Source organism: Homalodisca vitripennis, chromosome 3 (genome assembly GCF_021130785.1).
Source record: "Homalodisca vitripennis isolate AUS2020 chromosome 3, UT_GWSS_2.1, whole genome shotgun sequence".
In the NCBI taxonomy this organism is placed as follows: domain Eukaryota; kingdom Metazoa; phylum Arthropoda; class Insecta; order Hemiptera; family Cicadellidae; genus Homalodisca; species Homalodisca vitripennis.
In genome coordinates, this window is record NC_060209.1 from 163,446,905 (window position 1) to 163,473,830 (window position 26,926).

General features: G+C 33.1%; 1 protein-coding gene across 3 annotated transcripts in view; it reads left to right on the plus strand.

Moving 5' to 3' along the window:
* The window catches only part of LOC124357729 (centrosomal protein of 164 kDa-like), a 67,854-nt gene that overhangs the window by 4,458 nt on the left and 36,470 nt on the right, over window positions 1-26,926 (plus strand). For 2 of the 3 annotated variants that reach the window (XM_046809738.1, XM_046809740.1), the window contains exons 2-10: window positions 6,635-6,746; window positions 7,074-7,204; window positions 7,584-7,720; window positions 10,187-10,463; window positions 13,805-14,203; window positions 19,803-19,936; window positions 20,333-20,414; window positions 21,670-22,310; window positions 23,057-23,314. In XM_046809738.1, coding sequence (XP_046665694.1) covers window positions 6,635-6,746; window positions 7,074-7,204; window positions 7,584-7,720; window positions 10,187-10,463; window positions 13,805-14,203; window positions 19,803-19,936; window positions 20,333-20,414; window positions 21,670-22,310; window positions 23,057-23,314 — 2,171 coding nt within the window. The remainder of the gene's footprint in view (window positions 1-6,634; window positions 6,747-7,073; window positions 7,205-7,583; window positions 7,721-10,186; window positions 10,464-13,804; window positions 14,204-19,802; window positions 19,937-20,332; window positions 20,415-21,669; window positions 22,311-23,056; window positions 23,315-26,926) is intronic. The other variant, XM_046809739.1, reaches the window with a different exon arrangement.

Below are 26,926 nucleotides of genomic sequence, written 5' to 3' on the forward strand. Positions count from 1 at the left end.
TGTAAAGAGTTTATTTGAGCTTCTTCTTCGTTAAATTCTTCTGTGTTGTTTTTGGATATCTTCAGATAAATATGATTCCAGGTTGACATTCCATTTTGATATTACAGAATTACTTTCAACATTGCAATAAGAGTTTAATGATTGGAAAATTGACAAGATAGCAAACCAGCATCTTTACAGTTCAAACAAAACAATCACAGAAAGGTAAATAAAACAGAGAAGGAGGTGAATATTTCACTTTCAACTGGTGTTTATTATTTTTTAAACCTGGCATCCTTGAAAATATAGCAAAGCCAATTGTACTACTCAAATCAGCAACTCTTTCTGATTGCAATTATATGTGAATTGAGATATGTATACTAAGGCTATAATAAATGATGAGGGTTAAACTTATTTCTATGTTTAGCTATCTCTTCGTTTCTGTGAATGGCAACTATAATTTTTGACTGACTGGTTTAGCAAAGTTTTAAAAGAGTCCTTTTCAGGTGTCATGTGGAGGACTTTTCTCCCTACTCAAGGTGTATGAATAACATTTCTGTTACTTTTCGAATAGTTGGGGGGTTATAAGTCATTCAAGATTTATGACCTTCTTTTCTTGATAGAACAGTGACAAATTCAAATAATCCATACATTTAAAAGGTAATTTAAATATATCCTTGAAATAAAAACTCAAGTAGGAAAGGAGGTTATCCCAGTCATAACCCAGAAGATTCAAATTACTTTAAATTCAATGGAGTCAATAAACTGACACGAAAACAGGAAATTCTTGGTACCAGATATGTTGTTCTACATATAGGTACTTTCAAAAGAAAACTTGGAGATGAGATCTCCCAAAAGAAAATTTTTGAAGTGAAAACTTCTTTAGGCGCGTTGAGCATTTTGGTAGAGGGTAAAATCCTCGGTTCGCGTCACCGACATGCTAAAGTGGTTTCCATGAAAATGTTAATAATCTTTGGAAAATTTGTTTATTCTATTTTAATCACTTTGTGCTATTTATGATATATTAAACGCCTAATACTAAATCTACGCAATGTAATATGCTAATGATAATAGTATATCTATAGCTATGGAGAGCCAGACTAGCGCACGCGCAGTAGCCTGTGTACACGTATACGAGGGGGTACCCAAAAGTAACCGGAATTGTATTGCTGGCAGCCGGCAGCCTGTAGTACACATTCCTGCCACTAGGCGTGTGTCGCGCAACCCATTGCGAGCTCAGTGACCCCAGTTCCGTTGTCCTAGTGCATTCTGTTCGTTCGTAGTGACTGTTTTCGCTAACCCTGTTTTGTTCTTGTTTCGTTTTTTGTTATGGCAAGTTTAAGTGAACAACGTGCAACTCTGAAATTTTGTTTTTTACTTGGTAAAAATGCTGTAGAAACTATTTTGATGTTGAATACAGCTTACAAAGATGATGCTATGGGGAAAACTCAGGTCTACGAGTGGTTCGCTCGATGTAAAAATGGCGACATGTCGATTGAAGACAAACCTCGTTCTGGACGTCCATCAACCTCTCGAACGGACGAAAATGTTGAGAAAATTCGTGAACTTGTGCTCACCGACCGTCGACAGACAATTGAGGAACTATCAGAGAGTAGTGGGTTAACTTGGAGCTCGGTTCAGCAAATTTTAACAGGAGATTTAGGACTGAAAAGGGTTGCTGCCAAATTTGTTTCTCGACTTCTGACTGACCATCAAAAGGCACATCGAGTTGAAACTTCCCGCCTTCTAAAAGAACATCTCGAAAATGATCCCAATTTTCTGGAAAAGGTAATTACTGGTGATGAGTCATGGTGCTATGGATATGACCCAGAAACGAAGCAACAGTCAAGCCAATGGAAGTCGCCATCTTCACCTCGTCCAAAAAAATGTCGGCAAGTCAAATCAAACATCAAAACCATGTTGATTTGCTTTTTTGATGCTAAAGGCATTGTTCATTCTGAGTTTGTTCCTCCAGGTCAGACTGTCAACCAAACATTTTATTTGGAGATTTTAAGAAGATTGCGCAACAATGTTCGCCAGAAAAGACCCGATTTGTGGCAGACTGGAGACTGGTTCTTCCACCACGACAACGCACCGGCACGCACAGCCATCTCAGTTAGGCAGTTTTTAGCCAAAAACAGCATGGTTCCGCTGCCCCACGCACCTTACTCGCCTGACCTCGCTCCATGCGACTTTTTTTTATTTCCACACATGAAAAGAGGCTTGAAAGGTCAACGATTTGCCAGCGTTGAAGAGGTTAAGAAAAAAACGAAGCTCGAGCTTGCAGCCATTTCTAAAGATGACTACAAAAAATGTTTTGATCAATGGAAATACCGTTGGGACAAGTGTATTAGTTGTAATGGAGATTATTTTGAAGGAGATAAGGTCGTATTGTAAAAAATTTGATAATATATAATTTTTATAAAATAATTCCGGTTTTTTTTTGGGTACCCCCTCGTACACTAATACATCGACTATTTCTGACTGTATTATGTGCGCGTTGGACGCTTTTTGGATGAGTATAATTTTGTGAGTCACGTCAACAATACGTTATAGTAGCAGTATATCTGTAATTGTAAATGTGACGCATTGTACATTAAGTATTAGAGTGTAGAATACATAAGTAAAGTTAAATTGACCACGTGGGAAGTTCAACTTGTGTGTACTGGATTTTGTTTATTTAAGTGAATTTTTAATTTGACTATTATTGTAATTATTTAATTGAAGGATTACTGTTTATTTATTGAATTTAAATTCATTGACTTCAGTATAAAAGTGAGTATGAAACATATTAATATTTTTATACAGATAAATGAATAATGAAAACAACGAATATATTTTTAAACATTGATATTAAGCGGAGACTTTAATATTAACTTCGCAGATGACAAAAATTTATCATTAATTGAATTTTTGAATGAAACATTAGGTTTGACTATATGTCTAATGATCGAAAAGTCAGTACAACAAAGTATAAAACGACTATCGATGCTGTTTTTATACGATATTTAGATAAATTTCAATCAAACATTTTTATTTCTTATTTCAGTTACCATAAACCTATTGTATCTTTTTTAGAATACAATGAAATGATTGAACGAACAGATAATCTAAGTATTGTCGAAATTAATGATGACAATGATGTAAATAATGAAAATAATGTTCAAATTGAATTCATTGAAATTTGTGTAAATATAAATACTATGTATAATTAAGATAATTGTATATTAATTATTTTTTCAACCACTTTGTATTTATATTTTGTTCATGATTTGTTTAACCCATCATATGTAACTAATAAATAAAACATAAAAAATTTCATATAATTTTTTTTTTTTCAACCACTTTGTATTTATATTTTGTTCATGAGTTGTTTAACCCATCATATGTAACTAATAAATAAAACATAAAAAATTTCATATAATTTTTGCATATAGTTTTAATTATGCTCAACTTAATAGTTCCGTTTTCACTTCTATCGGCAGTCCCACGACTGCTATTTTAAATTTTTTTTGTTTAGATTTGGTATATACTCAATAGCACAAATAAAATGTTTATTAAGAAATATTTAAAATCAGCAAAAAATGTACAAAATATTAATTTAACAACACAAAGTTTAGTATTTCGTTGGACTATGTCTAATAGAATTTCTCTCTTTCATGTTACAAGAAAAATGAAATTGTAATTTGGTTTGACTTAAGATGTTGATGGCTGCTACTTCCTTTGGAAATTTTAACCTTCCTTCACAGTGATATATACTTCATGAACTGTATTAATTGAATGACAAGTTAGACTAACAAATACAAAAAACTTACATTGTATTTTCCCTATAATAATTTAAAATCAATACTCTGTTTTCAAGTTAATTTAATTAAGAGCTAGGATAAAAATAATATTATAATAACATATTCTTAATGTATGATACTAATTACAGTATACGCAATGTATTTAAAGCTCTCAATGTTGTTTGATTATTTTACTGTTTGTTTTTGTATATTTTATTGTACTTTGTAAGAGTAAGTGATTCACATAAACACATGATAAAGAAAACTCTATACGATATAATTGAATATTCTTTACTGGTTCATGGGAACTCTTCACAAGAGTGGAGAAAAATGTTAAAGAAAAGTGGAAAACATGCAGTTTTAAAATTCTTGATAGTATGGGAACTGTTAACAGGATTTCAGATACTTGCTATCGTTATATAATATGTTATACATTTTGTAACATATAACGATGACAAATGTCTAAAATCCTGTTATTCTTTTAAACCTTCCATTGTCAATAACAAACTTTAAACAAAGATATATGGGAACATAATCGCCATTACAAGAAAAAAAGAACGCAGGTCTGAAGATTACAAGTTTTTGAATCTTGAATACCAGTAATAAATAAGTCACCTATTTTTTTAATTGCGATGTTTTGATGATAAACTCAACAGGTGATGATTAAAGTTAAATAGTTGTTTGAAAAATTGAGTTGAATGGTATACAAACACAACCCTCTAAAAAAACTGCATGGTTTTGAAAGGTAAAAACTAGATAAAAAGATACAAAAATATTAATTTTATGAAAAGCTTAAAGTGCAACACATTTCCTTAGTCTATGCTGAGTAATTTTGTATACTCTCATTGTACCTCTGCACTAAAATGTGTATGCCGCAGCCAATATATTGAACTATTGGCTAAAGGGTATTGCTTCTAAAATATAATTTGGCACTGCACAGTGGTTAATTGTTTTTGGCATGCATTTTTCATAACTAATTTCTAATCAAATTAGTTTTTATTTTAACTAAGCATTCTCTTATATATTTATGGTTGAGATGGGAAGTGATTTTTATATATTTCATTTTCACTATATATGAATTTTTATATCCATACTTAAACATATTGAAGCCTAAAACTAACAGTAAAATTAATTTTTTTGTTCAATCTGTAGTGATTATTCTATTTTATTTGGCCACATTAAGTAAGAAAAGTTCCAGAGGTATATACAGTATACAATGTTAAAGCAATAACAATTTTAAAGTGTGAATGTAAAGTGTTTTTGAGCAATTATTTAGCAAAGTGGCCAGTGAAACGCATGAATGCCTGTACTTGTGAATGGGTTGCATGTGCATTGATGCAGAATTGTTATTAGCCTAGGTTCAGCTGTTTGGCGGGGTGTCGTGAGTAGAGGGGAGGGGTACCAATCAATATTGTGGTATCAGCTGGTGCAGTCTCACCCCTCCCACCCATCTGACCTCCTCCTACCCTAAGTGTTATGAATTATTTAAAGGTCATCTGTCCACCCCTATCTCATTGAGACTTTAATCATGATTGTACTTCGTCTTCTTTACCACAAGCCCTCGAGTTTCAACTCACAACAAGGCGAATTTACCTTGTCAGCTATTCTAAAGATGCCTCTTTAAAAGTTATTACAAGCAAGCTTATTTGTGGGAAATAACTACCTCATTTTTAGTGCCATGTAGTAAATGTATTTTTCACTCAATTAATTGTTTGGAAAGGATAACTGTGTGTTTGACGTACGGATTGATTACATGTAGGAAGAATATCTGAGGTTCTGTTATTTGAAAGGCCTTGTTGCAGGCATTTCTGGAGTAGAAGATCTAGCCTTTAGGGTGAAAGTCATGAGGGGAGAATTAATGACAATGAGTACATGATGTTAAAAAATAACTGATTGTAATCTACATCAAAGAGAAAATAATTTATGTTCTAATGGTAGGCACCATAAGTATTGTTATAAAAGTTTTATTAATCAACAATTTACCCATACTGGACATGACACACTTGTATAATGTACCCAAAGATATTCAAATATGCACTCTTTTGGAGATAGAGCTCGACTAGGTTTAAAAAGCATTTTCTATACTATTTGATCAATTGGCAAGTAATTAATAAGAGTTTTGTACATCTTCTCTTTAAGGTGCAGTGCCTTGTCACAAGGTTTCAGTATACCTCCTATTAGGCACGCTGAGGTAGCATTAGATTCTGAAGGACATTATTTGTCTTTCTTCCCACTCTGAGAGTATTGCCAACATTTAACAGGAAGGCTGCACCTTCAAGATGGGGTTTCTGGAAAATTATGCAACTTTTGCAAAAATTGTATGAAGTTGGTTGCATCCATTTTTGTATACAGTATGATGGTGTTACTGATCATTATAATTCAATATAAATTCAATCAGTTACATTAGTCATTGTATATTTAAGCAGTAATTAATTGTACACATAACTTCTTTAACAATTTCTTATGTCCAAAAATTAATTCTACAATCTAGAAATATTTATTGTAGTACAATCTGTTGGATAACTGAGTTATTTTTTTTGTAATTGCAGTTTATAGTTTCAAACGTTAATGAAATTTAGCTGCAAAGGGATGTATTTTGATAATTTTTTATAGAGAAATAAGTTTTTTTTATCTCTAAAATGTGTTGTAGAAGTTTGTCATATGAGCTTAGAAACAATATATATTGCAAATTAATTTTCAAAGTTTTTTTAATATGGGAAAGTTTCAATGTTAATGCTTGAAACAGAATTTAATAAGTTTGGGACTGACATTTATTTCAAATAAAGTGTGACTGGTTTAATTAAAAAAATGTTTGGTTTTAATAGTACAAATTTTTAATACGTAAATTATAAATGTATTTGTTATTTCAGAGGTGAGGGACTATGCTGCAAGGATAGGAATCAACCCTGACACAGAGAAGCATCTGTTACACATTGCCCTCGATGGTCTTATGTCACCACTGCCTGAAGACTGGAAAGCTTGGTAATGTTTGGCTCTCGTTAATATAAATTAATAGTAATGTCAGTGTAAAATGTAAAAGTTAAATTTAAAAATAATACCAGTGCTAATATATTGCTATTGTTCATTTTATCTGCATATAAAAAATATGAACTTCTTATTATGTAGGCTGGATATTTATTATGAATAAAATACACAAGTTTAGTAATGAACTGAAAACTTGCTAAATAGATTTTACATCAACAATTATTTATCCTTTAAACAAAATGTGTTATCCCAGGTTAATTAAATCATATTTTATGGACTATCATTATTCATAAGTTTTCAATTTATTTTTGATTATTTTTTCAGTCTTGACGAGCGAATACATAGAATCTACTATTATAATGTCAAAACACAGCAGACCCAGTGGGCGCACCCTCTTGATGAGCATTTTGAAAAACTCGTTAAAAAGAAACGACAAGAAGAAAGTATATCAGCAGGTGCGTACATTATTAATACTATTTTGTGAAGTTAATGAATTTTTAATTTAGATTTAATTTCTCATTTATTATAAAATAAGAGTAGTCTTTACAGCATGGTTATGCAAAAATATAAAAGCAACAAATATAACTAGTTCATAATTGTTTTTAAATTAGTAAGTGAAATTATATCTTTCTCTTTTGTAACAGTTGTTAATACAAATAAAAATATCTTCTTTTGTTTGAACCAATTACCGTCTTCATAACTTTAATGTGGCAACTATGAAAAATTCTGTTCTTTGGGTCAATTAACATTTTATAGAGAACATACTAAAGTTTTAGTTGTATGTACCACAAAAAATAATTAATAATTGTATTAGTAAAGGTGTTATTTTTTTAGGTGATGATGATTCCAAAACGTCAATCAAAGAAGATTTAAAAAGCTTTGAAGAAGCAGTAACAACGTCTGAAATGATGCCAGCAGCTTCTAATCTTTCTGACGGCCACAAGTCTAGACTCACCACAGCAAACCAATTGGTATTACTTCACTATAAGGGGGGGGGGGGTATACCAGTTTAAATTTAGTGTTATTTGACAATTTTTTGTGAGTATTCTAATTGTTGTATTTGTATTAATAAACTTGTCTTTAAATTGTAAATTTAAAATCCTTAACCACAAAAAAAGTGAATAATTATTGCTGTATCAATTTTTAACAAATAGTCTGTAGTTCACATTTGTACAAAAGTATTTGTTTTACATGGAGATTGATTACCATCATCTGAACTAGTTGCTTATCTGTATACTTGAAGTAGAGAAATCACAACACTTGCTAAAATATCAGTGCTTGATTTAAAATTGTGATAATTTTAACTTGCCTTTAGAGAGGGAAAGGTTATTGTGTAAATGAGCAACATTAAGCCTTTATATTTGAAAGTTAAATGTAAAAATTATAGGCTTTCTCACTCAACTACAGAAATAATGTTTTTGAAATTTTTGTACATAAACTGTAATATAATACTGAATTCAATACATTTCCATTAATTATATTTTGTAGCAATCGTAATATGTCCTTTAAAAGATTTTAAACCCCTTTTGGGGACCATCCATTTTCCTCCCAGACTTTCAAAAGATCACTGCAAAAGTTTGGAAATAAGATAGTTTTATAATAGATTTATAACATTTAAGTGGGTTTAATGTAATTTCAGCATTAATGCATTTTGCAGGTAGGATTTTATTTTTATGTCTTGAAAGCATGCAACTTCTTGTTTTTTGGAATTTGGGCTCTACTTTTGTGCAGTACTGTTAAAGATGCTACACTGTCTGTCCTTCCAACTTTACAGGCTTTAACTAGTCCAGTGCTCCTAAAGAATACAGCATAATTACCTTTTTTATTGATTGTTTTTTTATCGTTGTTTGAGTCAGTTCATCTTCAAACACGTATACCGAACTCTTTTTACAAATTGGAATCTCATTAAAGGTTATATGGCTCTTATTGCTCATTCTTACATTCAGCTGTTTTTTATCTGTAAAATTGTGAGGCACTGAATGAGAACCATGATTCCGTACAAATATTGAGTTGAGCTCCTTTCACCTTCTTAGTGCAGCATCTAACATTTGACACTGGTACAGATTGATTCGTTGAATCTCGAGTCCACATTTGTCTCCAGAGATCCATAAATTGATGACGAAATGTTCAAATGAACTCTTTGCATCAGAGACACCTATGCTACAAAGGAGCACAGTCTGGTTACCTAGCAGCTATCTGTAATAGTATACAAGGCACGTCCAGAAAGTAAGTGTACTGGTACTCTCACAGACCAATCCAAGGTTAGTGCATTGAAAACTCTTGACGCAGTAGCATCTCTCGCGAAAAATGTCGATCGTATCTTCCGCCAAGTGCGAAATTCGTGCAGTCATTCGCTACCTCGTTGTGAAGGGAAAAGCTCCGGTTGAAATTTGAGGTGAAAACTGTTTAGACTGCCTCTTAGTTTCAGGCGTGTAGTGGGTAACCCAAGTTTCGTCTCCAGTAACAATAGAGTAGAGAAAATTATCGTCTTCGAGTTCGTAGCATGCCGAAAACTCTTTGGAACTCTGCACTCGATTCAACTTGTGCTGTTCTGTCAGCTGGTTTGGGACTCACCTCGCAGACAATTTCCGATATCCGAGAGTTTCTGTGATTATTTCGTGTATCAGGGATCTGGAGATTTGCGGAAACATCGCAAAAAGTTTATCTAACGTCAATCTGCGATGTCACGGACTGCATTCTCAATTCTTCCCACAAGTTCGTCAGTCACAGTTGAAGGTCTTCAGCTCGTCTGATCGTCATGCATGGAAGTACCCATTTTTAAACTCGTGACACCACTTGTACATGCTCGTACGATTCATAGTTCCAATACTGTTAACAGTTTTCACCTCATTATAAATTTCAACCAAGGCTTTTCCCTTCACAACGAGGTAGCGAATGACTGCACGAATTTCGCACTTGGCGGGAGATACGATCGACATTTTTCGCGAGAGATGCTACGGCGTCAAGAGTTTTCAACACTAACCTCGGGTTGGTCTCGTTTTGAAGGGGAGGATTCAGACTACGCGGCAGTGTTGCCAACATGTTGATAAAGTATTCCCTACAGCTGTGAGAGTACCAGTACACTTACTTTCTGGACGTGCCTCGTATATGAAGAGGTATTTTTATAGTCTCATTCAAGTCCACTATGATGTTTTAGACACGATCCCAAAGTATGGCGGAACAACTGAGTCTTCTACACATAATGTAGCTATGGATATAAATCAGTACTAGTGTCAAATTTCAAACGCTGCACAAAGCAAAAGGTGAAATTGAGCTTGAATCAACATTTGGACTCATGTATAATAAACATTATATTTGTACTATTATCCTTTATTATACATTAGTAACCTAAGTGCTCTAAGTGACTTAATTTCAAATCTGGTATGGTTTACCGTACTAAACGTTATTGAGTTAGTAACCATAAACTTGAATTTCAGAGCATGCTTCAGGCTCTGAAAGAACCATCCCCTGATCGAAGGAAGGTTCTGAACCCTATTGGTCGGCCACCGCTGCCCCCCAAGCGAAGGGCTGGTTCCACATCACCCAAGCGGGGATCTGAGCGAGGCAGTCTCAGTCTACGACTCAGTCCTGGCCCTAGCCCTACTCGGATAGATATCGACTCTCTTGGTGTTCCACTGGGCCTCTCCTCTCCCTCCCCAGAACCAAAACCAGAGAAACTGTCTGGGGGTCGTACTCCTGCGATTAAGCTAACTGGTTAGTGTCAATCTTTCTTCTAGTTTTTATGGTAGTTTAAGGAGCAATTCATTTTAATCACTTGTATATTTTACTTATACTTATTAAAAATTTTGTTTGGTTATTTCAAAGAAATTATTACATTTATGTATAGCAAACTAAAGAATTAAGGCAAATATGGTACTAAAGTATTAAATATAAAATGATTATATTTTCATAATAATGTAAATATTGTACACAATAACCTTTTATACAAGAATTACAAGAATTGGACATGAAATTGTTAATATTTGGTTAATAGACAATAACAATAATTTGAGTACGAAAGACTGTAAAAAGTTTGCTGTGGCTATCTAGATAAATCATTAATCTGGTTGTAAATCAACCTATGTTTCATGCCACTGTGGAAGTATCAATAATACCTACTATTGATAATAGACTGGTTTTGTAGTTTAACATGCTCCCTGTAGGGCTATCAGTCAGTTTGTAAGTAAGATGTACTGAACAACTAAAATTATTCCTAACTAGCAGTTACCCGCGGCTTTGCACGCAATTTTCTGTTGAAAAACTGGACAATATATCTATGTATTCTTTTTCTATGACATAATAAACAGTCTAGAGATAATCGATAGTCACTCAAAGCTATTCCAATCTCCTGATCCAATTTAGATTTAAGTTTAAAGAACAGAGGTTTGGGATCCTGAAGTCGTAAAGCGAAAAAGTTTTTATAAGATTAGTATATTTTCATTAGCAATGTAAACAGATGTTTCAGAAAGTTTGTCGAATTATAGCTGTCAACAGCTGTTTAGTGCCAGTTTAATTCGAATTATGAAACGTTATTACGTTTCGTTCTTATCATAACATTCGAATGTAAACAAACTAATTTTTCAATTTGGATTTGACTTTATTTGGTGAAATGAATGTATTATGGGTGGTAAAAAGCACTCTAAATGTTAATTCAGACCAAAAGCTATACCTGTTCTAAATTTCAGCACAATCCGTATAGCAGTTTCAGTGTGATTCAAGGACAAACCTCCAAACATCCAAATATCCAAACATTCAATCTTTCGCATTTATAATATTAGTGGGATTAGTCATAGTTGTAGTCACAATTATTTATTTTCATGTCAACATTTAAGAATTACATGAATTACATAAACAGCTTATGGTCAACACAAAGGCTCTGGATATGCTATATAAAATCTAGAAGAGCCTGCACGAAAATAGTCTGATGTGATTGGTGGATCTGAATCTCCACACCATACATTGTTGCCAATGTTACGTGAATGGAGAATTATTACTAGTTCATCTCAACATCTATTGCAGTAAAGTTTGTGTTCTGAGTTGTTAACGTTAATCTGTTTTGCAGACAACGTAATCAAAGGAACAGTATATGACCATAGCAACATCATAGAAAACAAAAACAGCTGGTGATTGGCAGCGGTGTGGCAACACTGCATTGTATGTCATCGGACTATTTTTGTGTGGACTGCTCTAGTATATCATAACCAATCCAAGGCCTCTGCCCTGATAAAAGAAGTTGTATTATTATAATCTCATACAGATTCAATAAAACCATCTTCAGTAATTTATAATTAACCACAATAATAAGATCCTTTGAAATTAGTGTTTTTAACACTTTGAGTGCTGGCCCTAAATGACATGTAACTCTGTAGAATGCTGGGCGTTTTTGGTGGTTTTAAAAAATTTATAAAAAAAAAGTATTTAAGGTATGAGAAAAATACTTACATGCCTTAATTCAGCTTACTTTCGTCTTTCTTTTAACGTGAGATTGTTAGTGGTTTTTTTTAAAAAACTACACATAAAAAATGTTTTTTTTAAACATATATTTTTGGAAAAAAAATTATTTTTTGAGACAGTTTTTTTATCTAACTAACTAAACTAAGCATATATACAATTATTTACAATGACCCATTTACAAATATAAACTGTCCTTTGAATAATACAAATCATATTTTTATATTTTGTAGTTTTTTGACAAAAAACTATGCCGTCATATTGATGCGTCGGCATCACTTTCGGTGTCAGCACTGTTTTCAGCATCTGTAACATAATAATATACTATGTAAAATATGAATATATTTTCATTTTATTCATAAGAATAGAATATTAGTTGAATAAAGTTAATAACAAATTATAGTTTGATTCACGAAAACAATAACATAACCAAACTTTTAGACTGATGTTTATATGATAAATAGACTTACTTATTCTTACCTGAAGTATGTGTCTAATCTTCTTCCATTAAATCAGGATCAATGTCAGAATCGTCAAAAATACTATCTACACCAATAAAACTATCTTCATCTAATACATCACTGATCGCAACGTCGTTCAAGCTGCGAGAAGCCATGATTGCGACATCGACTGCCGGCTGCAACGAACGTCACGTCAGCGGCACGTAAACAACGCGACCGAAGTTGCTTTGTCATTAAGCTCATACAATACATCTGACGCTTTCTAGCGGTGAATTGTGTTACTAAAAATCCCTAATAACATTGTAGAGTAGGCATAACCCGTTTAAATACGGACAATGTAATATAATACCAATTGAAATGACAACCACGTAAAACTACGGGGTTAGCATTCTTCGGAAGTTTCGCCGTTCCGTAAAATTACGGGATTAGCACTCTAAGTGTTAAAAACATCATCCATCGTGGAATGATTTTGCTTATCATATATATTTTGATTTGATTTAAAGATGTTATGTAGATATGACAGTTGTAGTATTTATGTATGTATGATACTTGAGACACATAATATTGACATGGAATCCATGGACTAAAATTTCATAAGTTTGTCACATTTATCACTTATGCAATGAGTATTAAAATGCAGTTATACAGGTTGGTTCTTGCACCTATTTTGTTTTCTATGGTTAGACCTTTGTTCTTAAAAAATAAGTAGATGCTAGTTTAAATCTACAGTAGAACTATCATTACTTTAAAAAAGAGTTCTTAAAAGAAAAAAAATATCTAGCCATTCATATTTTATATTCACTTTCCTCCCATTCTTTCCAAGGGTTTTCAGCGGTGGAGGTTCCATTGTGGAATTTAAATAGGTATTAATAAAATGTTCACTGCAAGTGGTACCACCTAGGCAATCATTAATCTGGTTATTAATCAGCCTGCGCTTTGAGTCACAGTAGTATTGTAGTAATTGTTTAATATCATGGATTTTGATCTGTAGGTTTAAGTTCTTGGAGATTGCAATATCAGTTGATGTACAAAGCACTGATTTGTTTTCTGCAACACTTCTTATAATCTGATACTACTAAATCCCTATTGTTTTTAGTTTTAGAATTAGAACTTCACACTTGATCCTTATTTGCATTGCTTTAGGTGGTGGCTCTGCATTTCTAAAGTCAAAGCAGAAGACGAACTTCCGTCCATCTGAAGAGATAAAAGTGTCCACTGATGAGCCATCAATGTTTGGAATTGTCAGAGAGGCAGAGAGTATTGACTCCCCTGAAGATGAAATGATTGACAACAAAGATGCTGATAAAAACAGACTAACACATTCTGCAAGTCTTGGAGAGTCTGGATTTGACAAGTTAATAAAATCTAAAAGATTCGGCAGCCTGCAAGAAAGTTTATTGAGTTTGAAGAATGAAATGGATTTGTCTAACCATGAAGACAAGTCCTCTAACAAGAGTGCCCCATTGACTCTTAGAGGTATCTTACGGGAGAAACCCTCAGTTACAGCCAAGCTTTGGGATACTGATCCAGCATTGCTCACAAGTAGGTGACAGACACAAAAAATTGTGAATACTCACTATTAAGCTGAACAAATTTAACAGCATGCTCATTTTCTCACACATTGCATCACTCTGGAATTCCTACTTTTTAATAAATCTGATGCATTACATAAGCTGCTATATTTTCTTTTGTAGTTAAGTTATGCATGTAAAATGGAAGCATTATAATAATTATACAAGGTGAAGATAAAAAGTTCCTGGAATTGATGTCCAGAGACACTCAGCACATTAATCACTAGTAAGAATTTGGTATGTAGCATTTTGTACTCCTTGTACTGGAAAGGGTATATCAGTATTGAGGGTGTCACTCAGTCACCATTGTTCATCTTTGGAGAGAGCTTTTTGTGTGTCTGCATGTAAAAATTAACTTTTGTGTTTTGCCTGAAAATTCTTCGTGTGGGACTTCAATTATCAAGCTTACAGATGTGATGAAGAATAGGTCAAGTTTTTATGAATGACTTAAACGTTTTTTTGATTATTGTTTAAACATTAAAGATGACCCTCATAGTGCAAGAACTGATGATAATGTTGAGCGAGCTCGGCAAGTTGTCCGTGCAAACAGAATAACGATTGATGTAATCACATCTGAGGTTAATTAATCACATGTTAGTGTCCACACTATCCTTCACGGCCATTTGAACATGTATTTGATTTTTTTGTGAGTGGTTCTCAGTGTTGACTCTATACCACAAAGAACAATGGATGACAATGTCTGGTGAGTTAATTGGTGTGAACAATGCATCCACCCTACTCGCTCATACTCGCGCTGTCCTGTTTTTCCCTGAAAATATTATTTGAGGAAGTACGACTTGTATATGCTGAGGTTGTCAAATAGAATGCAACAAAAGCGTTGAAAGATGTTTCATAAAATAATTTTCAATTACTCAACCTGTTTAACCTGATACTACATCATTAAGTTGTTGGTTTGTGCTCTGCCATTGGTGAGACAGCTATACGATGGATTGTTGGGGCAAGTATGATATTGCAGTAGGAGAATATATTGAAGTTTTCAGGAAAAGTTTGTACATTAAGTCAATAAATATATTTAGACTATCTCGTATGAAAATAGAATAAATGTTTGACCTAAAACTGACATAATACTGCAAAGTCAAAATTACATCACTGTTTGCCATACCAGATGAGTATAGTAGTATAGACAAACTGAAAATGTCTTATATGGTCACAGCAACCACAACTGCTTATAAGCCTATTAAACACTTGTGGAATCTCACTGTAACGGTTCATGCTGGAGGAAAACAGTTTTGTTGTAGACACTGCTGTTGGCACTGTCTTCCAGTAGCATAATTTCAAGGGAAGGATTAGGGGGATAGAACCCTCCCTACAAGAGCCCTAAAATAAATAAAATATTTGTTTTAACATCAATCCAACTTGTTTGAAATGAAGCAGTTACATGTTTTACTTTGAATTAGTCCTAACTAATCAATATGTATTTAGATTCATTTCATACTGCTTAATGTGGTGTGCTCTATAATCAGATTCATGCCACCCTTTCTCCCACAAACCATTTGTATTGATGCCATTGCCGCTGTTAATGACTATTCATTGTATAGTCCTTTTTAATCCTTAGAACTTCTCAAAAAATGGATGTAAAGAGTATTTCTGAATTAATTAGTTAATGTTTTGCATTTATATAATTTTACAAAGAATAATAAACCTGTTTAATTCAAATTTTTCTAGAATTTATAAAAAACAATATATTAATTATCCTCACATACTTTGAACTAACTCAACATTTGTTAGATTAATTTAATAGTAATGACATTAACAAGACATGACAATTATTGTAGTACAAGCAAAGTAGGAGGACAACTACACAAATTTGATTGGGTGTGACATAATTAATTATGACATCTCAAAATAATATCTAGACAATTTATTTCAGAAGAGCTTACCTAAATTGGCGACATTCTCAGAATCTAGTGTTATTATTTTTCGTGTGAAAAATAAATATGCACTTTGCTTATATAAGACTTTTAAAAGTATAAACAAATGTAAAATCAAGATATTTATTCCCTTGACATTAAAAGTACCTGTTAAGAAATACATACTGGTTCTCTAATTTATAGCAATTTGTTTCTTAACAAGTGGTGGAATAACATTCCATCCACATTTCTCTTTTCCTAAGTGGGAGGCAGCCATAGTACAATGAATTTAGATCAACTTGCAAATCACCATGATTCACTTACATTCTTATTATCATATGTCACAATTGACACAGATAGACAAATCTTCTGAATGTCTAAGGAATATAATTTGATGTCTTACAGAATAGTAGGGAGAAGTCACCAACATCTACATCCAACTGATAGGTCCACCCTGAGTTATGTATGATGGATGTTTCCGGGAGATTACTTAAATAAAGTAAAACTAAGATACAACCACTAAAATAAAACCAATTCGGCCATCCCAGGCAGGTGTCTCTCATTCAATTCCTTAACCCTTTAAGGAGTATGGACGTCATATGACGCCTTTCTTTGATAGTCTAGAATGAGTAATGGATAAAATCCAAAAAAATACCAAAAGGAGTAAAAAATTAAAATCTCTTAAAAAATGTTTATTTACATTTGAAAGCTTAATAAAAAAGCACTACGTGTTCTACAAGTCAATATTTCAGTACTTTTTGAAAATCAAATGTCTTATTTCCTCACTACGGCAGACTCATTCAGTATTGTTTGCCATTTGGACAACGGTAACAAACTAGATGGTTGTTTAACAAATATATCACTCTCACAAGATAAATATGCCACAGTATGCAGTATACAAGGAATGGCTAGTATAATGTGGCGGCATATTCTGACAGCAAAGCGATGCGTGCGCGACGCGATCTTGAGTCAGTGGCTACTGCGATCTGGTGGTAAAATCAGATTACAAGTGAATGCGAAGCACAAATATGGAAGTTAAGTATGTTGCCGATAGATGGAACCACTCTACAGACTAATCTACCTAAAGAATAGCAATGCATTTACGATAGTACAAAAATACAGAGGCTAAACGTCATATGACGTCCATACTTCTTTGGGCCACTATAAGAATATATGTCATATGACGTCCTTACTCGTTATGTAGCGTTTACACGCACTCCTTAAAGGGTTAAGGAGTAGGATGATGTTATGCAGCTTGTCTGCAGCTTCAACCCCAGGAAGTTCAGGATTTGTTTGTGTATTGGATACACACTGAATATTTATTTATAGTAGTATAAAGTTCTGTAAAATTTCATTACAATGTAAGACTTACCCAGAATTTCCTGGATTTATAGTCTGTATTAATACACAGGAAAATTGGAATTTCCTGAGACTCGCTTGCAGAAGCCGATAGGGATATTTAATTAATCACTTAAATTAGAAGAAAATAAGAAAACGATTAATAAAACAAAGAATAATTTTAGAATTCACATGTTTTTAACTTGCCTAGAACATTAAGGTAAAGAGAAAGAATGTTAACTGTACAAGTTACATGGTGTGATGGCCCAGAACAAAGGCTGTCCTTTCAATATGGTTGAATCCCAAATGATAGCTCAGCTTGTTCAGCCAATTCCCTGCTTGCTTACTGTAACCTAATTGTGCATCTGTAATAGGTATGGAAAATTACTAGACTCACTGGTGACATAGCCAGATTTCATATTAGAATAATTAAGTTGTAATATGGAAATACGAGATATGTCCACAAAGTAAGTTTCATTTCTATTTCTATTCGTGGCACTGCTGCAATCGCAGTTCCGTGCATGCACAACAGTTACTCTGACCCAAGGGGAAGATAAGTACGCTATTTTGAGATCGCTACTGCCGACGTGTACTTTTTAGCACATCTTTATGTCAGCGTTAATTGAAAATGCCACCACTTGTGAAATCAAGTCTGTGAATTGTTTTCTAAATGCAAAGAAAGTTATATTAATTGAAATCTGCATATCTGAAAGATTAAAATGATATGAGTGATTCAATGATATTAGAAGATGGGTCTGACTGTTCAATTCGATGTGTTAAAGTGCACTATGAAGAACAAAGTGGACGCCTGTTTTCGATTAATGATGAACTGGTTCACACAATTGAAAAGAAGTTTAAGGAAAACCATTGGTTTATAATTAGTGGTCTTTTTTATGGAATTTCTACAAATCTCAGAAAAGGCATTTTAGATATTGATTTCTTACTACAAGATCAAAACTATCAATGCAGATTTGTGCTGTGAGATCCTTAAGACATTATGTTGCGCATTACAGAACAATCACCGAGGATTACTGTCAAAAGGAGTTGTTTTTTTTTTCACGATAATGCCTAACCTCACACTGCTAACGTGACAACAAAACTCTTACAGGAATTTGACTGGGACGTGTTTGACCATCCGTACAGCCCAGACCTCGCTCCTAGTGACTTTTATCTCTTCTTACACCTGAAATCTTTCCTTTCCTTGGTGAAATCTCTCAACACTTCAACGATAATGACGAGCTAAAAGAACATTTTATCACACGGTTGAAACACAGGCGGCAATCTTCAATGAAGAAGGCATACATAAAATTGTGCCACACTATGTGTCTACAAAGAAAAGTAGTTTAAGAGTTGTAGATTTTTGTACAGTAAATATCTTTTTTGTATCTGTACACGTTTTGTTTATACAATCAAATGGAATTTATTTTGTGGAGATACGTCGTATATCTTTTCTCCTCCTGTATTCTGTGTCCTAATACAACTGGCTGCATAATTATTTTATGTGTGTTACACATAAATAATTAATTAATTAAATATTATTTTAATTGAAACTAAGTATTATTGAAAGTTAAACATTTATAAAATTAATTATTGGAGACTGTATATGATGTTATTGGTCTGGTATTCTGTATGTTGAGGTTCATTTCTCTGGGCATAGAATATGTAGTCTTCCACTTGGTCAGCCGAGAGTAGCAAAACAAATTTCAGTGCAACAATGGGAGAGTGGCCAGAATATATCTTTGTGTAGAGGCATTGTTGGTTGCTCCTTGTTTTTTATCATTGCAGATTTAAATAAAGACTGAGCTGCTGTGAAAATTTGCTCCCTGTCTATGGGTTTCTCATTCAATAGGGTATAGGAGTGAATCAATAACAAACCATGTTTTGGATGTCTGTCAAATTCTCAAATTAAAAAAAATTTAAACTTTTGGCACTAATTGTGTTTGAAAAGCAGTGTCTAACTAATTAAAAAAAAGCTAGTAACTTACCTGGAATAACTTTGAGTTTAATCTAGAAAATTTATATTAAAGTATTGTTCAATCATCATAATGTTTTTATGAAAGGATTTACTTTGAAGTTGTGCCTCCAATTTATCTACTGTAATATTGTATTTGTTCATGAAATATTCTGTGTACTATTATTTTGCTTTGAATATCATTTACTCTCTTATGTGCATCCCATTTACGTTTCACCCAAGTTTCAGCAATTGAGAAGGTCAAACCAGTTAAGTAATTTTACATTATGGGAGAAATTTGGATCTTTGTGAATCTAGAATAACAAAATGTCAGCACATTGCTCTTTCAGATATTTTTGGGAATCTCTACAAGAATACAAACTAATCACTGTAATTTTGCTTATTTTTAGGTGAGGAGAAGGAAAAACTCAGAATTCAAGAAATGAAAGATGAGAGAAAACAAAATGTCAGATTTGCTGATATAGTTAACAAACCCATTAACATCCAATTTTCAAAGTCAGATTCTGAAGATGATTCTACAACAGTGAGTGCTTTACTGTGATAAGTGTTTGTGTTGTCATTAGGGTGTACTGGACCATAAATAGTGTCATAATAGATATTTTTATTACAATATAAAATATTAAAAGGTTATACAGTATTAAAATAGAATAGTGATAATAACATAAATCAGCTACTTGCCCATATTAACGTTAGCTTACTATGTAGTCGTTTCTAGCAATGCTTTCTTTACTTGTTCTATTAATGATTCTTTAGGAATAAGGTGGATGAAGACATTGCAATTTGTAATAAAATAGTAAGTAAAACTTACAAATTAAAAATTTTTAATTGAATATTTTTCAAGTTACAAAAAAAAATTATCTCACTATTTTGACTTAAACAGTACTGTAAACAACCTAGCAAATAAAATTGTCTGTTTTAGGACTCTTCAAATGATCTGGAGGATTTAATTTTGGAACACGTATATTCTGATGATGAAGTCAAGAAAGAAATTAAAATTCCAGGTACATTTTTAATCCAGAAAAGGTGCTAGTGGTTTTATAAAACAATTTTACATCATTAGATTTTATTTTATTTTAGATTTTTATATTAATGTGTAATAAAATCGATAGGCATATTAAATTGTTGACTTCTTTTTTACAAATCTTGTTTAACACTTTGAGTGCTGGCCCTAAATGACATGTAACTCTGTAGAATGCTGGGCGTTTTTGGTGGTTTTCAAAAATTTATTTCAAAAAAAGTATTTAAGGTATGAGAAAAATACTTACATGCCTTAATTCAGCTTACTTTCGTCTTTCTTTTAACGTGAGATTGTTAGTGATTTTTTAAAAAACTACACATAAAAAATGTTTTTTTAAAACATATATTTTTGGAAAAAAAAAATTATTTTTTGAGACAGTTTTTTTTTATCTAACTTACCTAACTAAGCATATATACAATTATTTACAATGACCCATTTACAAATATAAACTGTCCTTTGAATAATACAAATCATGTTTTTATGTTTTGTAGTTTTTTGACAAAAAACTATGCCGTCATATTGATGCGTCGGCATCACTTTCGCTGTCAGCATTGTTTTCAGCATCTGTAACATAATAATATACTATGTAAAATATGAATATATTTTCATTTTATTCATAAGAATAGAATATTAGTTGAATAAAGTTAATTTATTATAATACAAATTATAGTTTGATTCACGAAAACAATAACATAACTAAACTTTTAGACTGATGTTTATGTGATAGAGAGACTTACTTATTCTTACCTGAAGTATGTGTCTAATCTTCTTCCATTAAATCAGGATCAATGTCAGAATCGTCAAAAATACTATCTACACCAATAAAACTATCTTCATCTAATACATCACTGATCGCAACGTCGTTCAAGCTGCGAAAAGCCATGATTGCGACATCGACTGCCAGCTGCAACGAACGTCACGTCAGCGGCACGTAAACAACGCGACCGAAGTTGCTTTATCATTAAGCTCATACAATACATCTGACGCTTTCTAGCGGTGAATTGTGTTACTAAAAACCCAAATAACATTGTAGAGTAGGCAAAACCCGTTTAAATACGGACAATGTAATATAATACCAATTGAAATGACAACCACGTAAAACTACGGGATTAGCATTCTTCGGAAGTTTTGCCGTTCCGTAAAATTACGGGATTAGCACTCTAAGTGTTAAAGTGGCTTTTTGTGTGTATAATTTTCTAGGTTAGGAAAAATAAAATTAATCACTTGTTTTGTTTCAGAAAAAAGATCCCCAAAAATGGAAAAAGCAGCTGATTTGAATGAAAATCTAGAGGGAGAGCAGCCTCCTAAAGGTTTAAAGTTAAATGAAACTTTGTCAAGTAAGAAAGAATCAAACAAAAATATACTGACAAGGTTATCAGATTTAAATATGGAATCAGAAAGAAGAGATGTTCTTGGAGATAAAAAGAAGAGAATGATCGAAGTGAGGAATAACAATACAGAGGATAGTGATGACTGGCTGACTGATAAACAAAATATTATGAATCAAAATGAACAAAAAATTCAAAAGTTGAGAAACCAAATGTTTGATAACACAAAAATAGGATGGGATTTAGAGAATAATGCAATAGATAATAAACATTTGACTGAAGTAGCACTAGGGAAATCACACAAAATGAAAGACCTTCTAAAATCAAATGATCGACCAACTTCACCCTCTAAGTTTGCTGAATTCGCAGAAATCATTAAAAAAGACACTTATGTCTCATCACCAATTTCAAAAAGTAATAGTGGTCCTAAAAACTCTAAACAGATTGATTTAAAAAAGATACATGTAGAAGATTCTAATGACAACTCAAATTTAAAACCAACAGAAGAATTTCGGAGATCAAAATTAATGCCCGAAGTGGATCTTCAAAAGGTAAATTTTGTGATTTATCTTTCATAGAAATGCTAAAAACTTTTAAATTTGGTAATCGTTACTGATAAGTTTTGGCTATTTTGTAACAAAGTATCATTTTTTTATATCTGGAAAAAATTTTGACAAAACTTTGTCGAGAAGGAGTACACTTTATGTGTATCCAATATTTCATACGACATTTAAAATTTATTTTCTGTTATCATTAGTTTAAAACTAATAAATACAAAAATCAATGTTCTGCCTATTTTTATTAGTTTGTTGTAGTATTACATGTTATATTGCAAAGAAAAAGGGGGGGAGTAAATAACAGAAAAACAATATTCAACATTCTTCCAAAACTCTAAATCAATGAATAATAAAATGAAGAAGGTGTACAAGCTCGGGAACTAAGGAATCATCTTTTGATATGAGAGGGACCAGTAATGAAGAAGAGTGAGTGCAGTAGTCCCAAGACCTGTCTTGAAATGTTAAAGTACTTTTATATCATAACTTTCCCCTCAATACTCTTATTCATCGTCCAACTGTTGATGAATGAGGTATATATCTGTGGATAAGCGAGGTTTTTTCTACTCTGGAAAAGTCAATGATTTAATTCATTGATTAAATACCATAGTAGATCGTGCTTCAAAGCTATATTACATGATAGTATTACAATATCTGGTGTACTCCTTCAATGTAATGTTGAAATTGTGTTATTAAATTTTACAATTGGCTTAAACAGCATTATTTTTTATACATTGGAACAGGTATTTAAGAGCATGCGGGAGAGCATTGCGAACAATGATGCTAGCGAGGAGGCGGAGCCAATGGAGACGAGTCCACTGGATGGAGACGAGATACAGTCGGCGCTGGAGCAGAATGAGGGAGACCTGCAGCAGCTAAGCACCGGGGTGGTCTACAGAAGTCCCACACGGGACAAGCGAATGGCTCGCAAATTTGATGAGTACAAGGAGCAACAACGGAGGCATTATGATGAGAAGAAAGCCACCCTTATTTTGGAATTCGTGAGTGTTTTTATTTATTGAATGTATTATTTATTTTGGAACCGAGTTTTATCTAAATATACTGAGAATAAAGATCCTAGAAATATCAATGTGAAAATTTGATCATTTAGAGTAATATCAGAAAACCCAACGATTTTTAGATTTACCTTTTTTGGAACAATACCAACAAATTACGTTCTGAAATTGCACACTGCCATTTCGGACATATACCTCAAACATTTACAACATAAAACATATGTAAAAAAGCTCAAAAATTTCTTTTGTTTGAGTTAAGTTTTAGTTTGAACCCAATCTGGATAACATGTTCATATATAAATATAAATACACACACACACACACACACACACACACACACACATATATATATATATATATATATATATATATATATATATATATAAAATTATATTGTGGAAATTACTTTAATGTTGTTGCCATGTATAAAAATAGACGTTAAAACATAAGAAAATAAAAATGTTTGTAATCTGCAAAATAATACCTTTATCTAAATAAGGCTACTTATAAATCCTAAACTTTCTTTTATTAAGAAAAGTATGAAACCAAATGTGGACATTTGGGATAAACTCTACTGATATGGTATAAATTGAATATACCACTGGTAAAAACAGGTTATATATTTTGATGTTTTCAACTCTCCAACTGCCCTAGTAGTGATTTCTTTACTGGTAAACCCATCTTGGCTGTACTGGTAAAAGTACCAAAATTTGTTACAAGTAAGACTGGTGGCATCCAGTGTCAAGGAAACTGTAAGTTGTGGTTCCATTTTGAGTGCGCCGGTAAATCTAGTAGTGAATATTCTTTTACTGCTGGTGAAAAATCGGAACTTCACTTGTGATAAGTGTGGTAAGAAGTCGGACGAGGTTATGTCAATAACCGTAAGTAAGAGCAGCGAGAACTCTGTAGAGATTAATGACAGGGATGATTGTAGACAATGTAGTTTGCATATTAATATTCTGACAGATCAAATTTTTGAAAACTCTCTAAAAACCAGTCAGAAATGAGAAAACAATTAACACAACTTCAGAAAGAGAATGTAAACCTGATCGCGAAGCTGAATGAGGTGGGTTTATTGGTGGATACGTCTTTAATATCTCAAGAAAAAAAACAGGATTCGTATGCTGACAAACTTAAACAAAAACCCTATTGTAAGAAATTCTCAGTTAAATGGTGCTAATAATTCACACGCTCAAACATTCAGTAAATCCGACGGCAATAATTATACAGTTTTGACTTCAGAAGTCTCGATTATTCCAGCAGTCGATAGTCAATCAAGTGACAGTTCAATTTCGAAGTCAAACACAGTAGTTCAAAAAGCTGGAGAATATATACCGAGAGACCGGGAAAAAAAATGGAGTCGGAGGGAAAAAAAGTCCCTTCATCTTGCTTCTCTGTGCATGCAGGACTTGGAATCGATTTCTCCATGTGCCTCAGAAAACTGAAATGGCCGACGGTGGCGAACCTCAGCCAAACAAAGATGAATTTATTGAGGTTGAGAACAGAAAGCGTAAACACAACAGACGTTTCAATAAAAATAATTCTGGTTTTATAATTGGACGAGCTAATAGTGATGAAACACTGAAGATAGTGGACAAACTTAGATACCTGTTCGTATCAAGAGTAGGAGAAAATGTAGATAGTGACTCTCTGAAACAATACCTTAAAAAGAAAGCGGAAGGTAACTATGTAATAACCAAGTTAAAAAATAAGCGACCTGGTTACAGTTCGTACAAGGTAGGTGTACCTATATCTTTATGGGAAAAAATCTTTTCACCTGACTTCTGGCCTTCGGGAGCCTTCGTAAATCGATTTCGATATTACCGTACAAACTCTTCTACTAGAAGGGGACTCTTCTTTTTTGGAAACAGGACCAATATGTGGAACCGAAGAGCTAGACCTAAGTTCAAAAACAAGTGGGACTCAGAGAAGGCCTATGTCTAGTCTGTGTAACTCCGTCAAAGAACACTCTAAATTGTTAGACTTGAGTATAGATAAAAGTGGGACTCAGTGTAGGCTTGGGCCTGGCATGTGCAACTCTGTCGAAGAAAACTCTGAATTGATAGTTGCACATCTTAATATTCAATCAATAAAAAATAAAGTAAATACTCTGGAAGTTTTTCTGAATGATGTCAAGTGCGATGTACTGTGCATTAATGAACATTGGTGTACTCATGATGAGTTGCACACATACTCACCAGTAGGCTACATATTGGCTGCAAGCTACTGTAGAAATGTGTCCTATGGGGGTGTGGCTATATTTGTGAGAGACTATCTTCAAAGTTGTTGTGAGGTTGTGAACATTGACTCTTTGTGCGAACTGAAGCAGTTTGAGGCAGCTGTGATCGCTTTCACTTCAATTAACTTATTAGTTGTGTCTATCTACCGTACTTCCGGATTCCTCTGTAGAAATTTTTTCACCGCAAAGATGTCCAAACTCTTTGACACTCTTGACAACATGGTAAAATATAGAAACTTTAAAATTTTAATCGCTACTGACATGAACCTAGATCCAAGAAACAATGACAGTCAAGTTAAAAATTTTTTAAACATGCTAAAGTCTTATGACTGTTTTTGTCTGAACTCTCAACCAACCCGTAACTCTTCCTGTTTGGATAACTTTATTTCCAACCTGCAGCCTACAACTTTTATCTGTGAAACAACACCCCCTCATCTCTCCGACCACAGTGGACTTCTTCTGAAAATGAGCTTCTCCTTGGCCTAACTAAGAAAAAGTAAAGTGTTCCCATCAGTTGCAGACTGCACACCGAGAACTATAACTTACAGACTATTGAATGAAAATTGTATTAATAGGCTTAAATGTAGTTTAAGTCAGATTAACTGGTTAAATGTATTTTTACTGGCAAGTAAAGTTGACGAAGCTTTCCAGTCTTTTATGCAAATTTTAACTGACAATTTCAATGAATGTTGTCCTTTAAAAACAAAAAACTATCAAACAGAATAGCAATGAAAGCCGTAACACGGTAAACAAAAATTGGTATACTCCTTACCTTGCTAAAGTTAGGCTACTCCTAGATATATGTTACGAAAGAAAGTAAGTCTAATCCTAGCCTAGTGTGTATCCACAGAAATTTGAAAGAAATATTACAGAGAGCAAATAGACAATGCAAAAAAGAATGGCAAATGATAAGTATATAATGGAAATCCAATAATCACTGTAAAGCTGCATGGGCGGTTATTAAACTCTGTTACTGGCCGCTTAAACAAAAAAAGGTCTAAACCATGATACACCTATTACAGCTGGTGAGTTTAATGACTTCTTTGTAAATATTAATGATATTGTAAATAGAAATAGTGATAGTGTAAGCACTGCTTGTCCTATAGATGTATTGAAATCATCGGGTATTAAATCACCCAATTCACCCTCTTTCACTTGGTCTGAAGTGAGCATTGCTGACGTGTGTAATACTGTAAATAAGCTAAGCAATTCTAAATCTGAGGACGTCTTTGGCCTCTCGAATTTTTGTGCTAAAAAAAATTATTGAAAAACATATCCTGTCCATTAAACGTATTTAATTAATTTTATTCTTAGCATAGGCATTTACCCCTCAATGTCTAAAAGTTACTGTCACTGTT